Source organism: Acomys minous, assembly GCF_964271855.1.
Source record: "Acomys minous genome assembly, chromosome: 1".
Lineage (NCBI taxonomy): Eukaryota > Metazoa > Chordata > Mammalia > Rodentia > Muridae > Acomys > Acomys minous.
The window spans coordinates 35,413,518-35,426,649 of record NC_140483.1 but is presented as its reverse complement, the minus strand read 5'-3'; the positions used below and the strand labels follow the sequence as shown (position 1 = coordinate 35,426,649).

The following is a 13,132-nucleotide window of genomic DNA, read 5'->3' as shown; positions in this document are numbered from 1 at the left end:
CTCAAAAGATTCTGTCTTAATCTGGGCTAATCGAATCATTTTTCTCATACTTCCTTTTTGCTTTCCAGAACCGAGGACGGGGTCAGGGGCAGTACAACCTGGTCTTGCCCTAGAAGCAGGGTGGGGCAGACAGTCTCCGGGTGAGGACAGACTGAGCTTCGCCCGCCCTTCGGGTGGCTGGGTAGGTGAGGGGCGTGTCCTCCGACGCCTTTCCGCTCTCCCCGCGGGCTCTTCCTGCCACCCGCTGGCCACACCCCTCGCGACTTTCTGCTGGCCATGGCGGCTCGGCTGTGTGTACGGTGCCTCCCTCCGGCATGGCTCTGCACGTGCAAGCCCCACTCTTCCCTGAGATCCCCCCACTTCCAGCACGGGCCCCTTTTTCTTCCTAGCAGGCAAGCTGGGCAGGGCCAATGCCGGCATTACCGCGCCGCCCTCTGCAAGGAGTTGAAGCAGCCCCTGGCCATTGAAGAAGTGGCTCCCCGCCCTGTGGGGCCACAGGAGGTAGGGTGACAGGCCTGACCCCGGGATGCCTCCACGTATGGATCTAAACTGCCTTCCTCAGCCACGCATTCCTTGGCTTCCTCCTACAGTCAAGATCCTAGTTGCCAAACCTAGGGAGCTGCCGGGAGGCTGGCGCTCACCTACTCCGGCCTGGAAGGTCAAGCCCTCTCAGGGTTCACAGAAAGGCCAGATGTGTCAAGGAAGCGGTCCCTCAAAATTCATGTATAGGCCTCATTAGGTAGCTCCAGAGTCGTTGCCTTAGAAACTGCATCTGATTTACACACAGCTTTACATAACAATGCAGATAAAAGGACCCTTATCCTTTGCTTAGCGCCCCAACCCCCCTTCAGTCTCAGTATCTGCCGGACCCTCTCCCCCAAACCCTTGCCCCTTGTCCCAATCTATCTAGAAAGAAGATGTGTCTGGGCCCCTCTGATGTCCTGCAGTAATTCGGGATTGGATTATTTTTCTGTTGTCACTCCTGTCTGCAAATACGAAAGTCACCTTGGCTTTTTGCCTGTTGATCACTCTGGTGACAGTATGTGACAAATGTGTAGGGCAGAATAAGAACGTGAAAGAGGGTGGAGTAGCCAGAGTGTCTTCACGTTAGGGATCACTGATGAGAGACAGAAATGCAGCCAGAGCCCTCGAGGTCACCAAAACGGAGCCGGTGGCTAAAACGGACTATTGGAAGAGCGTGTGATGGCAGCCTCTGCTGCTTCTCCAGATTCATGTGTCGGGAGCTCATCTTGAGTCACTCGTTTCTGGGAAATCACTGCTTTATTTTCTTTCTTTTTTTTGTTTGTTTTTCAAGACACCATGTAGTCCAGGGTGGTCTTGAACTTATGATCTCCTTGCCACAGCTTCTGGAGTGCAGAAACGCCTCACCACTCTTGGCTGAGTTGTTCTTAAATCAAGATGGAGTGGCTTGAGGATATGTGGGCGCTGTCAGTTAACTGCTCCAATTTCCGGAGGCTGAGGGTGCTATTTGTATTGCACCGGGTTACCTCGTGAGGGCTGCGTTTATGTTATTTTTATTCATCACTGAATCCCTGCAGGTTGGAATGGGCCTTGGCATGTGACACATGCTTAACAAATTGAGAAATGAAGCCTTTTTGTAGATAAAAAGCATGGCTTCTAACCAACCTGCCACCTCTATATTAAACTTAAACAGGTATATATCGTTGATTTAGTGTTCCAACTGGCATCTTTTGGGATCCCAACCCTTGTTGGGATGTGTTCTTGAATGAGCACCACAGTCATCTGGGCCTGCTCAGACAGACTGCCCGGCCTTGTCTTCCTGTGCATGACTCAGCACCGGGTGTGGCCTGAAAGTTTGAATTTCTTAATTTTTTTTTTCTTCTAAGACAGAGTCTTACTATGTATTCCTGGCTGGCCTGTAACTCAGAGTTCTGCCTATCTCTTGTCTTCTCAGTGATGTCATTGAAGGCACATGCCTCCACACCTGGTCAAGTGTGAATTTCTAACAAATTCCTCGATGGTAGTGATGATGATGGTGATGCCTGGGATGGTCCAGGACCAACCACTTTTTGAGACTCACTGTCTCCTCAAAAAGTCTAGAGTATTAGGTCCCTTTGGGGGTCAATTGATCCTTTCACGGGGTCCCATATCAGATATCCTGCCAATCAGATGTTTACATTATATAATTCATAACACTAGCAAGATGATGGTTATGAAGTAACAATGAATTGCTTTTATGGTTGAAGGGGGAGGAGCTGTATTACAGGGTTGCAGCATTAGGAAGGTTGAGGACCACTGGTCTAGAGCAACTACTGGCCGTGTAGTTACAGTTCTGCCTCACTGATGGCTTTGCCAAGAGCCTAGAAGACACGGATCTGGGCTGTCCTCCTGGATTTCAGCTTCTCAAGTTTAGACCAGAGTTGCCGGTGCTTAGCTCTGCCTCCTAAGTAGTGGCATTCTGTGGCTGCTAGTGTGAAGGTGCAGGTCTCAGTTCATACCTTGGTGTACTGTGGTGCTCTCACTTTCACCAGAGTTGCCTGTGCTTAGCTCCGCCCCTGCATAGTGGCTTTCTGTGGATCCTAGTGTGAAGACACGGGGCCTCAGTTCATGCCTTGGTGTACTGTGGTGCTCTCACTCTCACTCCCTTGACTCCTCTTCTTCTTGTTCCAGGCTCACTGGCTTTTCTTTTGTCCTGAGTGTAGGGCATTTGCACAGGCCAGGGCTTTAATCTGTGCCAAACTTTCACCTCCTAGTTGGAGTAACTAACTCCTGTTCTGTTGGCACAAGGGTCACTGTCCTAGTTTGTCTTGGCATTCTTCAAGGGGTCATATACCCTCAGTTATGTGCTTTCTCCCATATTTAATACTTTATGGTGAGTTATAATTTAATACGTACGAGCCAGGCATGGTGGTTCAGGTTTATAATTCTGGGAGCCCAGGAGGGAAGATTTCAAGTTTGAGGCCAGCCTGGGCTACACGGTGAGATTCTGACCCAACAACAAAACCACATATGGCTTCATTATTATTTAGCAGGTGCCTCCTCAACGACACTTTTAGTTTCACAAAGGCAGAACTCGGTCCGTGTTGCCTTATGATATTACTCTGGCTCATTGTTCATCGTCTAGCATATGGCTGGCCCCTTTGCGAATGAATGATTATTGAACGAACATTGTCTCCAGGCTGTACACTGCTCTGCTTTGTTGTGTTGCGTTTCCTTCGCAGGTCAGAGTTGATATTCACTTCTGCGGCATTAACTTTGCTGATATTTTGGTCTGTCGTGGTCAGTATCAGGAAAAGCCTCCTCTTCCTTTTACACCTGGTGAGTATTGGGGACCGACCGAGTGACGACTTCAGGCAAAGAGGGATCCTGAGGGGTTTTCAGAGCCACGTGCATCTTAGACATTACTCCCCACCCTCTGCCAGGCTTGACCAGTGAGGTTTCTGTTACATACGTCACCATCACTACCTCAGGCCCCTCCCTCTGTCCACACAGGTCTATTGTACTCAATACTGTACTCCCAGCTTAGCATTGTACTGGTTCATAGATGACGCTAGGCGATCTAGTTAGACTTTCTGTTGCTGTGATAAGTCACTCTGACCAAAGTCAGCTTGGGGAGGAAAGGGTTTCTTCGGCTTACACATCCGTCAGAGCAGGAACTGAAGCAGAAAGCGAGGAGGAATGCACGTGCTCAGCTATCCCTCTTATATTGATTGCCTAGGCCAGTCTGCTTGGAGATAGTACCGTTCCCATTGGGCTGGACCCTTCTGCAGCAATTAGCAATCAAGAAAATGCCCCGTAGACACAACCACAGGCAAATCTGACTGAAGCAACCTCCTAATCGAGACTCCCTCAGATAGCTCTGGGCTGTGTCAAGTTGACAGCCAAAGCTAACTAGGACATCCACTAACTGCTTTAAAATGAATAAATGGGCAACTGTTTACACATTGTTGTGTTCGCCAGAATTCTCTTCTGTTAACCCTAGTCATCCCTTTGCCTTCTTAGTGTTGCCTCGGTTTTATTTTTTCACTGAAGGATCTCCAACATGTTTGCAGCTACAACCTGTAGCCTCCTCAGCGCAGACCTGAAGGTCCACACAGAGGAAGAGGAAGGAAAAGGTTTACACATGTCTTAGCAGCCCACTGTCTGATTTTCATTGTGCTTTAGACTTTTTTTTTTTTTTTTTTTTTTTGCTTTTTCAAGGCAGGGTTTCTCTACAGACCAGGCTGGCCTCGAACTCAGAGATCTGCTTCTGCCAGTTCTGGGATTAAAGGTGTGCACTACCACCACCTGGCTACTTTTAGATCTTTAATGTGTGGATCAACGACTGATTTTTGCTTTTGAAGTTTATTTGAGGAACTCTAAGTAGAGTTTAGTGTGTTAAAAGCACATGCATATTTTATATAGATAAATGTATAGATTATAGTGACTGTGTGATTGCAACATAGCTGTTACGTGTGGGGCTTTTGGTTGTGTCTTAAAACGAGGAAGCATTTCCTTCTGTTTGTATTTGCTGAAAGCAGAGGCCAGAGGAAGATGTCACAATTAAGTTATTTCCCCAGCAGGGGAAGTAGGAAATACCTAGCTATGACGTTCATAGATTTCAGACTTGGGCGAAGAAAGGGCAGATGACTGACCGATCCCGTCAAGCTGAACACTGTCTGAATAGACAAACAAAGGTCGTGTCCTGGAGGATCTCCTCACAGTTCAGCAGGGGAGACATGGCCGCAGATGGATATAACTTGGTGATCATTGCAGTTGGGGTTGTGTAGGAGCGCTTGGCCCAGTGACCAGGCTCAAAAGTACCTGGGTCCCAGCGAGTCTCTGTGCTTTTACATACACTTCAAACGATTTAGGTCAAGAGTTGGACAGCTATACCATTTGTGTTATAAGCATGAAAGCTTACACTCATCCTGTTGTGTTTTGAGGACCACCTTTTACTCTTAGTTAAAATGATGGCCATTCAAAATGTAACAGCTCCCAAAAACAGACCATGTGACCTGTTAATCAGTTTTTGTTTTTCCATTTCATTTCCAGGATGTGGGACTTCAAAAATAACCTTGGTTTTTGGTTTTTGGCCTTGGGTTTTTGTTTTGAGACAGGCTTTTTTGCTATGTAGCCCTGGCCAACCTGGAACTAGCTCTGTAGTCCAGGCTGGCTTCAAACTCACAGAGATCTACCTGCGTCTGCCTCCCAAGTGCTGAGATTAAAGGCGTGCACCACCGCCACCGGGCTGGTAACCTAAATCTTTAAATGTTCTAGGAATGGAGTTTTCTGGGGCTGTCTTGGAGACAGGAGCGGATGTCAGCACTGTGAAAAAGGTAAACTGGTTAAAAAGCCCAGAATGTGTGTGTAACTGTGAGAAGATGTGCTAATCTCACTTATGCCCAGAAGGTTTTGTTTCTCCTGGCCTTTGGGATGTGACCAAGGCAGAAGAGAAAGAATGAATTTTGAATGAGGAGGTGAGGAGACTTGGTGGAAGTTTCTGGCCTCATTCAACTCTCCATTGTGACTGTAAGACAATGCTTGGTCTTCAGTTACTGAAAGGATAAAGGATTGTTAAGTTTGAATCGCAAGTGAAAGCAAGTGGTCACGGGAACTGTCATTCCTACCAATGATCCCTTGTATAAAATGTGCTCGTATTGGCTTGGCAGCCTGGGAGCAGTATTGAGAGACTTGCCGTTCTGCTTTTAAACTGGAAGTGAACTCTGAATAGATACAAGGCCGAGCTGTGTCTTATGGGTCAGAGGCGTGTGTTTTGGAGGGCAAGGCTGTGCCTTTGAACCCATGCCTTTTCCCTGCAGGGAGATCGAGTGATCGGAGTGAGCAGCCTTAGCGCTATGGCCGAGCAGTGCATCACCGACCAGAAGGTACGCACAGACAGTCCTTCTGCTTTGTCCTTTCCGCTTTCCTCGTCTCCCTTCCTCACACCATTCTCCTTTTGCATTTGTATCATTTTACTTTGTTTCTTAACCAAACAGGTGGTTTTGTTTTTTTTTTTTTTGTTCCTATTAAATGCTAAACTTCTTTCTCTGTTAGTGTGATAGCACTTGCGCAGAGTTTAGTTTGTGCAGAGTGGGTTTTTTTTTCTCTTTCTTTTTTTCCTTCCTTCTTTCTTTTTTTCTTCAGTGCCCAAGCAACTGGCTGGCCATTCATTTGGACCCTATTTAGTGAGTTATGGCTGAAAGACTGGTTTTTGCACATGGAGTTGGATATCATGGGCTTATTTTCCTATGAAGCTTATGGAACAGAGCCCACGAGGGCAGCCAGCCCTGTATGGGGTGAGCAGGATGTGAATAGTGCCCCCTAGTGGGGCATGTTATACGGATCCCATCCAAGTTTATATAAGACACAGTTCACCGGTGACAGCATAGTAACCTGCAGTCTATTCTTCATCAATTGGCTCCTTTTTGAGCTGATGCCAGCCTTAGGGGTTTGAAGTCTGACACACCCAAGTCCTAAACCCTACCTTGGCTTGCTTGGTCTTGACCTGTACTCCTTAATAGGTGATAATAGACATGAGCTTCCCATTGCAAATTATTCACCTCATCAAACCATAAGGCTTGCTGAGCAGCCTCTGTAACCAGGTACCACCAAGTTTACCACCAATTGCTGTTATTTCTTCGAATAGACCCTGTGGCGAGTTCCAGAAAACGTCTCTCTGCAGGATGCCGCCGTCCTGCCCGTATCTTATGGCACCGCTATTTTGGCTGCAGCTCATCGGGCCCGCATCCAGCCTGGGTAAGGACTATGTAGGAGGCAGTGGGCTAAGTGGTACCTTCTTCTGATATTAGAAATGCTGGAAGCCCATCCAGGTGGTGCACTTGTGTGCCTAGCATTTGGGACGAGAGGCAGGAGGATGAGGATCCCAAGGCTGTCTTCAGCTATGCAGTGAGTCAGATGCCAGTCTGAGCTACGTGAGCCAAAACCAAGCCTCAAACAAACAAGAGTGTTCCCTGCCCCCTTCCCTTCTTTCTTTTTATCTCTTGTCTTTCCCTGAGCTTCACTTCAGCTCGTTAACTTGAGGAAAGGCAAAAGAGAGGTGTTTGTTTTTTGTTTTTTGTTTTTTTTGGCTACTGGACACAGGTACAGGCCATTCTCTTTGCCTTGGAGTGAATGGTACAACTTGCAATATGAATTTAGGATCACTTCATAGGAGTACTTCACATTTACAGACTTGGTATCTATCTATCTATCTATCTATCTATCTATCTATCTATCTATCTAAGATTATGTATACAGTGCTCTGTCTGCATGTACACCTGCAGGCCAGAGGAGGGCATCAGATCACATTATAGATGGTTGTGAGCCACCATGTGGTTGCTGGGAATTGAACTCAGGACCTTTGGAAGAGCAGGCAGCGCTTTTAACCACTAAGCCATCTCTCCAGCCCTAAGACAGGGTCTTACCATGTAGCCCAAGCTGGTCTGGGACAACTCATAACTTATATTGCCTGAGTTAGCTTCAAACTCAAGAACTTTATCCTCTGCCTTCTGAGCACTAGGATCACAGACATGGACTGTCATTCCTAGGTGGAAGTTGGTTTATTTAAACTAACTTCCTATGGGCTTCCTATATACTTATGGTATGTACTTCTGTGAGGCTTGGTTGGTTGTCCCAAATTCTATTTTATTTATTTATTTATTTATTTATTTATTTATTTATTTATTTATTTATTTTTGAGGCAGGGTTTCTCTGTGTAGTCCTAGCTGTTTTGGAACTCACTCTGTAGGCTAGGCTGGCCTTGAACTCACAGAGATCTACCTGCCTCTCCCTCCCAAGTGCTGAGACTAAAGGCATGTGGTACCACTTCCTGGCTATGGATACTTTACATTTAAAAGTTCTGAAAAAAAAAAGTTCTGAAATCCTCCCTCTACTTGGGAAACTGGCTCTTCATCTGTTCAGAGAACTGGCCTTCAGAGTTGCTCCCCACTGGTAGCTTCATCTGAGCAGCGGCTACCACATGACCACCACATTCTCAAGTCAGGCAGTGTTCAGTGTGAGAATGGTCGTAGGGCGGAAATTTCTGAAGCACGCGTTGGTACGGCTGCTCAGAGGGACAGGTGCTACTGTGAGAAAGAGGCTGTGTAGAGGGATCGAGTGACCCTTTTCTTCGAAGTCTCCAGAAGCAGACTAGGTTAGCACTGATCCGGAAGTCATGCGGATCCTGCCCCTCAAGGCTGGAGAGTGGATGCTACTCGAAGATTTGAATGAAAGGGCTCTAACGTTCCAGCCGTAAGGTGCCCTGTCCTCCTCGTCCCTGGAATCTTACCACTGGTCGAGCTTTGGAGGTCTCTGCAGTAACGATTCTCTTCCCTTGCCGCAGAGAAACTGTTTTAGTGACAGCAGCCGCCGGAGCCACAGGCCTTGCAGTGATAGATGTGGCGACAAATGTTCTCCAGGCCAAGGTATTTGCATGTTAGAGTATTAAAAAAAAAAATTAACTCCCGTGTTTAGGTGTGAAATAGACTAATCCACTTATCGAGTGTCATGGGAAGGGCACCGGGGACATACAGTACTTAGAGTAGGGTCTTGCCATCTGCCTACCTTCCTGCCGAACAGAGAGACCTAGCTGTGTACCGCTTGGTCCTTCAGATAGCGGAACCTGGCAAGCACTGCCTCCCACCGTGAGCTCTGCAGATGCTCTTTTCTCTACCTGCAGCGCTCTGAACTGTCTCCCTCTGGTTTAGATTTCAACTCCTGCCACCTTTTCAGGTATCTCTAGCCTCAGGCGAGGTCAGTCTCCTCTTCCTATTGCTTATATGTGATCTGATAACACCCTACGCTTCTGTTTCTTAGTGCACACCGCACTGTGTGATCGCTCCTTACGTGGGCCACTGCGGGTCAATCTCTCTCTCCCCTTCTCCTGCACTGTAATCCTCAGAAAGGCAAGAAGAGTGTCTGCAAGGCTCATGACTAGGCCCAGGTGATGGTGGCAGAAGGGCAGATTTGTTGTGTAGGCCAGAGGTTATGAGACCTGGACCAAGGCAATAGAGATCACAGAAGTGGAGAAAGAGAGAGAGAGAGAGAGAGAGAGAGAGAGAGAGAGAGAGAAAGAGAGAGACAGAGAGGGAGAGAGAGGGAGAGAGAGGGAGAGAGAGAGAGAGAGAGAGAGGGGGGTGGGGTGGGGGTGGGGGGGGGGAGAGAGAAGCCATAGACCAGAGGGCAACCTATGAGTCAGAGGAAGGCTTTAAAGGTCCTGGAGGGAGGTTCACAGCCCAGCTCTGCTGCCTCACTGGGGAGATGCTGCTTCCACAGAGCTGCTGGGAAGACTGAGGGTCTGTGTGCACTGTGCCTGTCAGATGTGGTGTGTCAGTACGTGTCTCCAACAAGCCCCGTCCCGCGTGCTATTGTTAGACAACGAGTGGGAAGAAGCGAAGTTAACTTTTGGAATTGGCATTTATCGAGAGTGAGAGCACAGGAGGACGTGGAGAGCAGTTTCGGCCATGCTGAGTGCGAGGTTCCTGTGCCACACGTGGCTGGGATGGAAAGACAGTCTGGAGAAATAGAAGTCTGATGGGGTGTGGATGGCGTTAGGCAGCATCTCTTTCTCGCCTTGGTTTCTTTGGGGAGAGAGATGTGGGTTCTGAGAACGACCTCAGGGGCTAAGAGGTTTCTTGTGGAATATTAACACATTTCGTGTTATCAGGAAGGGCCGCGGGCTCCCTCGGGGAGAGAGATCATAATTAGTCTCTGTCTATTTAGCATTTCTCAGAAGATAGAATTATACTATTTATTTAGTTCTAAGAGATTAAATAGGAAAATTTGCTTAAATCCAGATACTAAAATTCATCTGAGCTATATCTTCTTTTGAAGCATAAGTAAACACAAATAAAAGTTTAAAATGCTTCCGTGCCCCCTGCTTGGCACAGGTCATCGGCTCACACCTCCTCCTCACAGCATTGCATGCTGTTTCCAGGACGCCTCTGAAGCGGCCATCTTAACCCCGGTCCTCACACCACCCCTCTAAGTGTTTATTGTCTACTTCACACATCAAGAAAGTGACACGCCAAGAGAGAAAGCGACTCACTGTAGGTCTCACTGGTGACGATCTGTGCACAGGACCGGGTGCCCAGCCCTAGTCTGGTGTCTCGGCTCACCATGGCCCTATGTGGGACTAGCCCTCAGTAAACTGTGCTGTTTTAAGGGAGCGTTTGAGTCTTTTTATTTTATTTTATTTTTTAAAGATTTATTTATTTATTACATATACTGTGTTCTGCCTGCATGTGTGCCTGGGCGCCAGAAGAGGGCACCAGATCTTACTATAGATGGTTGTGAGCCACCGTGTGGTTGCTGGGAATTGAACTCAGGACCTTTGGAAGAGCAGACAGTGCTCTTAACCTCTGAGCCATCTCTACAGCCCTACATTTTCTTTTAACATGCCAAAGATTTTATTTAATGCCCAATAACAAAGAAAGTTAGTATATCTAACTCAAAGAGAATTTAACCATCACATATACATAGTAATGCTGAAATGAATAATAGTTGAAAATGGTCAGTAGAATGGGGCAATAAAAATGAGACTGGGTCTTACTTCATTGCCTAGGCTGGCTTCAGATTCTTTTTTTTTTTTTTTTTTTTTTTTTTTTTTGAGACAGGGTTTCTCTGTGTTGTCTTGACTGTCCTGGACTTGTTTAGTAGATCAGGTTGCCCTTGAACTCACAGAGATCCACCTACCTCTGCCTCCCCAAGCGCTGGGATTACCAGCATGCGCCACCGTGCTCAGCTGGCTGCAGACTCTTGATTCTCCTGCTCCAGCCTTGCAGACAGATGGGCTTGTAGCACACCCCACTGCGACCGGCTTCACACTGTGGTCTTCTGGGCAAGACTCTTCTTGTGCAGTGCAGGCTGAATATCCCTCACCCGAACATCTACACTTTGCAGTACTGACTGAAATCTGGAAATCTTTTGAGTGCTGAGAGAGATAGCTCTACCTCCGTGCTTGTGAGAAAGGCTATCGTAGAAACACAGGCATGGCTTAGCAGGCGTAGATCAGCGGCAGAGTATTCGGGTGTCATGTGTAAGCACCATAAAAACCAACAAACAAAAAAGAAAAAAGGAAAAAAAAAGCTTCTTTGCATCCAAGGGTGGTGGTGTGTGATACCCCTGTTATTCCCAGCATCAGAGGGCCGGGGAAGGAGGGTGGAAAGGTAGAGGCTAGCCTGCGCTGCGTAGCACTATCTCACCCGCCTTAACAGGACAAGAAAAGGCCCCCAAGTACCAGTCAAACCCAAATGGCCTTCAGGCTACACGAGTTGCAGGTTCTGAGCGTCACCATGGACTTCCGTGGTGGGTGTTCTCTCTGACAAGGCACCTCTAGGTAACGCTTCAGTGCTTGCAGCTTCGGAACATTCCAGATCCTGGACTTGCCACACGTATCTGTGTCGTATGTCTTGGGCCTTCGGCGTGAGTTTCCCCAAGGATAGCAGAGCAGAAAGGTCATGCACTTTGGAGTAAGGCTTTGGAGAGCTGTTCTGCCACCTACTACTTGGGTGACACTGCTTAATCTCTCTGAGTCTGTACCTCTGCAGCAACGGAGTGGCAGTTGTTATGTCATCCCCATGGTGTTCCTCTGAAGCTTAAATAGAATAAGGATTGCATATCTGACAATAGCTGTAACTTACTTACTCCGCCCATCCCAACCCCCACCCCGGAGCTTTGTAGTCAGTATTCCACTTAACTTTAGAAGTACTTTCTTTTGTTTTCTTTGTGGGGTTTTTGTTTGTTTGTTTGTTTGTTTTTGATGTTTTGAGACAGGGTCTCTCTGTGTTAGCCTTGGCTGTCCTGGACTCACTTTGTAGACCAGGCTGGCCTTGAATGCACAATGATCTGCCTGCCTCTGGCTCCCGAGTGCTGGGATTAAAGGTGTGCGCCATTGCGCCTGGCACGGTGTTTTTTGCTTTCTTGGACTGATAAGGTAGCTAAGACCAGAGACACTGTCAAGCAGTGCAGAGGTTAAGTATGTGGAGAAGTAAGTTCCCTGGATTTGAGTCTCAGCTGTGTGAGATTTTTTTTTTTGCATAATTTACATAATTTACTTAACTTCTCTTGCCTCAGTTTCTCTGTCGGTAACTGGGAGGTAATGGTGTGTGTTTTATTGAGCTATCATGAGTAAAGGAATTATTGCTCTACCTAAGGCATTTAGAAGAGTGCCTGGGAAACAGTCGCACAGTGTGGTAGTTCTTCCTAAGTATGGGCCTAAGGCGACACAGCTGCTGAGTAGAAGAGGCAGAGTTTGAACCCTGGTCTATCTGGCTTCAGGAATTTCCCCTGGGTTATGTTCATCCTCTGGGAAGGCTTTCCTGATCTTCGACATCTAGGCTGGATATATCTGGTTTGTGCTTGTGGAACCTCTCTCCTTCCCTACCCCAAACCGCATTTTACACTCTTGACTCCACGTGTGATGTCCAGCTTGTGTTCTTACCGTGTGCTCACTAAATGGTAGTTTTCATTTGGAGTTGGAGAAAACTTCCATTGCCTTTTAAACCATCTCCTAACTAGCCCTGTGGGGTTCCTCGAACCGTGCACTTCAGAGCTTAATGGTACATGGAAAGGCCAGCGGGTGCTGTGAGTGTTGGGGTCAAGGCCGACGCTTGGGCGGGAAAAGCTCCTTGAGAAATGCTGACGTCTAGGTTGGTGGGGTGTACCCCTCCTACAACATGATCTGGACCATCGGAAACCTTGTGTTTACATTCAGGTCATAGCTGCGGCTGGAAGCGACGAGAAGTGCAAGCTGGCGATGCAGAGGGGTGCACAGTCCAGCGTGAACTACAGCCAGGGCAGCCTGAAGGAGGCAGTGAGGAAGCTGGTGGGCAGCGGTGGGGTGAACGTGGCCATTGACATGGTGGGAGGAGACGTCTTCCTGGAGTCGCTCCGCAGGTGCGTGCACTGCTCTGTCCGGGGCTCCCCAGCACCTTCCTGCATCTCCATCTCCCAGCTGGCTTTCCCTCTGCCTGTGCTGCTCATGTCTCCTGTAGGCATCAGCATCAACGAGAATAGCTGAGTGGGTGGGTGACAAGGAACAGAAGCAGAGGAAATCAGGAAATGCTTAAATATAGTAAAAACAAAATACTCAACTGGAAAACAGTCAAAAAAAAAAATGACTGCAGACTCTCTGGTTGGCAATGCCAAGGACTTGAGAAATTATCCATGT

At 47.6% G+C, this 13,132-nt stretch overlaps 1 protein-coding gene across 4 annotated transcripts in view; it reads left to right on the top strand.

Moving 5' to 3' along the window:
* Positions 1–233: 233 nt before the first annotated feature.
* LOC311607877 (quinone oxidoreductase-like protein 2) overlaps positions 234–13,132 on the top strand; it is a 29,297-nt gene continuing 16,398 nt past the window's right edge. For all 4 annotated transcript variants that reach the window (XR_014782777.1, XM_084800039.1, XM_084800038.1 and 1 more), the window contains exons 1-7: positions 234–501; positions 3,204–3,300; positions 5,242–5,300; positions 5,784–5,849; positions 6,611–6,720; positions 8,306–8,387; positions 12,677–12,858. Coding sequence is in view for 3 of the 4 variants with exons in the window: in XM_084800039.1 (XP_084656165.1) it covers positions 277–501; positions 3,204–3,300; positions 5,242–5,300; positions 5,784–5,849; positions 6,611–6,720; positions 8,306–8,387; positions 12,677–12,858 (821 nt within the window). In the remaining variant the exon portion in view is untranslated. The remainder of the gene's footprint in view (positions 502–3,203; positions 3,301–5,241; positions 5,301–5,783; positions 5,850–6,610; positions 6,721–8,305; positions 8,388–12,676; positions 12,859–13,132) is intronic.